This window comes from Gloeophyllum trabeum (assembly GCF_000344685.1).
Source record: "Gloeophyllum trabeum ATCC 11539 unplaced genomic scaffold GLOTRscaffold_00256, whole genome shotgun sequence".
In the NCBI taxonomy this organism is placed as follows: Eukaryota; Fungi; Basidiomycota; class Agaricomycetes; order Gloeophyllales; family Gloeophyllaceae; genus Gloeophyllum; species Gloeophyllum trabeum.
Genome location: NW_006920664.1, coordinates 1 through 2,745, shown reverse-complemented (window position 1 = coordinate 2,745; position 2,745 = coordinate 1). Strand labels below are relative to the sequence as shown.

The 2,745-nt window shown below is 53.4% G+C and overlaps 1 protein-coding gene across 1 annotated transcript; it reads right to left on the bottom strand.

The window, feature by feature from the left end:
- Positions 1 to 785: 785 nt before the first annotated feature.
- Positions 786 to 1,737, bottom strand: GLOTRDRAFT_51480 (uncharacterized protein; the record flags this gene model as incomplete). Its single annotated transcript, XM_007873492.1, has 4 exons — positions 786 to 1,167; positions 1,233 to 1,418; positions 1,488 to 1,560; positions 1,620 to 1,737. 4 exons carry the CDS (start codon positions 1,735 to 1,737, stop codon positions 786 to 788), a joined length of 759 nt encoding a protein of 252 aa, XP_007871683.1.
- Positions 1,738 to 2,745: the final 1,008 nt, after the last annotated feature.

Sequence of the window (2,745 nt, the reverse complement as noted above, 5' to 3'; positions counted from 1 at the left end):
TACGGTGGCCGAGAACCGCCAGGTCAAGTTGCTCCGTCACGCATGCTCCTACGCTTCACAGTCCGACTCGCTTAACTCTAGGACCCCAAACCCTTGCCTTTATCTGGCGACGAGCATTTATTTAAAAATATATTTGTTTGACATGCGTGGCACTACAAACACGTAACTCTGTCTGCTGTCGACCATCTCTACTCTCTAAGTGCAGAGCACCTGATGGAGTGGTAACCGACGATATCGTTGTCGGACCAGTTGAGGCTTCGCAGCACCACTTCATATAAGCAGGAATGGGACACTTAAGGCGATGGGCGCAGATGCATGAGTGGTGTTCACTCACCTCACCGTCGCAAAAGACCTTGGGAACATTTGGATTTGCCAGGCTACAAATTACGTCATTGTATTAGGATTGACCGCCTTGCACTGAGTAGTGTAATGAATAACGAGCCATTTATCACCGAGTTTGAGCGCAAGTACGGCGCAGGTGACAGAGCATGCGCAGCGAACAAAAAGACTGAGACATAGACATACAGAACACAATGAACAAAAAAGCATGTTGAGACATCATACCACACACAACAGTGAGACAGCGAGAATCACGGAGAGCTAAAGGACGAGTGGATCAGCATCGGCGCAAACAATAATATTGGGCGAGTATATGATGAGAGGCGGAACATGAAGAGACGATTTCGCAGAGGACTATAGAAAACACTACAACCAAACATTTGCAAACAATAAAGTCCCATCTGCGTAAGATACGAGAAATGATTGATATCTATCAGGTAAAATGTCTAAGTTCTCGAGTGTATCATGACATCCAGTACACTAATCATTGCTTTGAACACCGCCCAGCCTTGTGATGCACTCAGGGCGGGACATCCGATGGCCTCGAATAGCTGCTCCGCCAAAGCCACCGTCTCGTCCGATCCGAACTGGAATAATTTCTCGGGTGTGTACTCTGCGAGTAACCGATCTACCAAACTCATATCTGGAATCTGAATCAACTGCTTGCGCCCGCCATAGTCTTCCGGATGGTCATAGAAATCCTGTGGTTTTCCACCTGTCGGAAGTCTCACCTTCCTTTGCTTCCGAATGTGGTGGGTATTTTGCTCATAACGGACGCGGTCCAATCTGACTTGAACGATCTTCGCCCACAGCCACAAAGCAATGCCACTTATTTGGCACAAAGGGTTACCTTCAGCTCCTAGCCTCTCCTCAGCAACGATTCGAAGACTTACTGGTGTATAGGATCTTCTGGATGATATCCTGAATCGTCCTTGCCAAGCCTCCATGACTCTAGGACATTTGCCATCTCCTTCTCCCAGAGCGGACGCCAGGCTCTCTCGCGTGTAATGTTGTACGTGCTCTTCACGAATACATGTGGTGGTAGGATTTGGCTGTCGAGATGGGGCTGGAAAGTTTGGCTAACCCAATGCGCACATCAAGCACATCAATCAGCAGCTGTAGCAGACGTTGTAAACTTGCCAGCGTACCGCAGCATGGTCTGGATTGCGGCCAGTCTACCCGTCTCTGTCCCCTTGTCACTCGTCACCTGGATTGGGATCCCTGTAAGAGTTATAAGCCGACATGCCTGCAGACTTTCAGTCTCAGCCCAAGTGACGTACCACCTTGCTCTTTGACCACGCGCAGGAATAATGCCGGTGGCATGTCCCAATCCCTGGTATGTGGGGGCAGCTCGTAATGTTCCGGAAGTGCTGGTACGGAGATCGTGCCCTCGCCCATCTCGATGAAGGCGTCGATCGAGTGGCGCATCTCCCTGTCGTGTGCGTTAAACTTGGGCCCGCGGATTGCCGCCTGGTCGCATGGGCTGCCCTCCGCCACGCCTTACCAGCCCATTAGGCGTAGCCCCGTAGACGCCCTGCCTACAATCCGGTACGAACTCCACATCCTTTACATGGAAGACCTCGATCGGCTTGTGGTAGATATCGATGAACAAGAGGTGGTCGAGCTGCTGCAACACAAAGTGTGACGAGTCGTACAGGATGCTCGCGTGGGGGTGGTTGCCAACCGCTCGAAGGAGACACCGTCGTGCAGGTCATCGCCCGGGTGGATCTCGTACGCGGTCCACACCCGCCTCGTCGAGCGCGTGACGCATCGAGGATCGGCAGCCACCGCCGCCCCAGTTCCGCGAACGCAGTTTCGATGAGGCCTGCGGGGCGCTGCGGCCACAGGTAGAAGTACGGCCAGGAGACCGCGCCCGAGAACGGCGTGTGCTGTCAAGCCGAGCCACTTTGACGCCTTCGCAGCTGCGAAGAGCACTCCGCACGCCCACTCCTCGCGCGCTGCCTTGTTCCCCCGATCCTCCGCCAGTGTGAACCCGTCGAAGAGCGCGTCATAGGCGGGGTGCGCCGCGACGAGCTGGCCCGCGAGGTGGCACGAAAGCTCGGAGATGTCAAGAGACATAGGTGATGGAGGCATGTCATTGTGACTATTCCCATGTGCCTATAGCACGGGCTTCAACTGGCAGCACGTCATGGCGCACACTTCTGGGAAGTCACTGGTGAGCCAATGCACCTTCTACCTTCTGGACGCGCCTCATTGTTGACACCGCGCGCTGTCATACATGCACTAGTACACGCACCGAGTGAGAGCAGCGGTAGCCCCACTATTTAGAATGCAATTAGTCGATGTCCCTGTTCCAGAGGCAATATCCACCCACGTAATAGAGGACTGCTGTTTAAGAGGTCATGTTGTGAAGGGCGGCTCAGAAGGACTAGTACTGAATCTAAG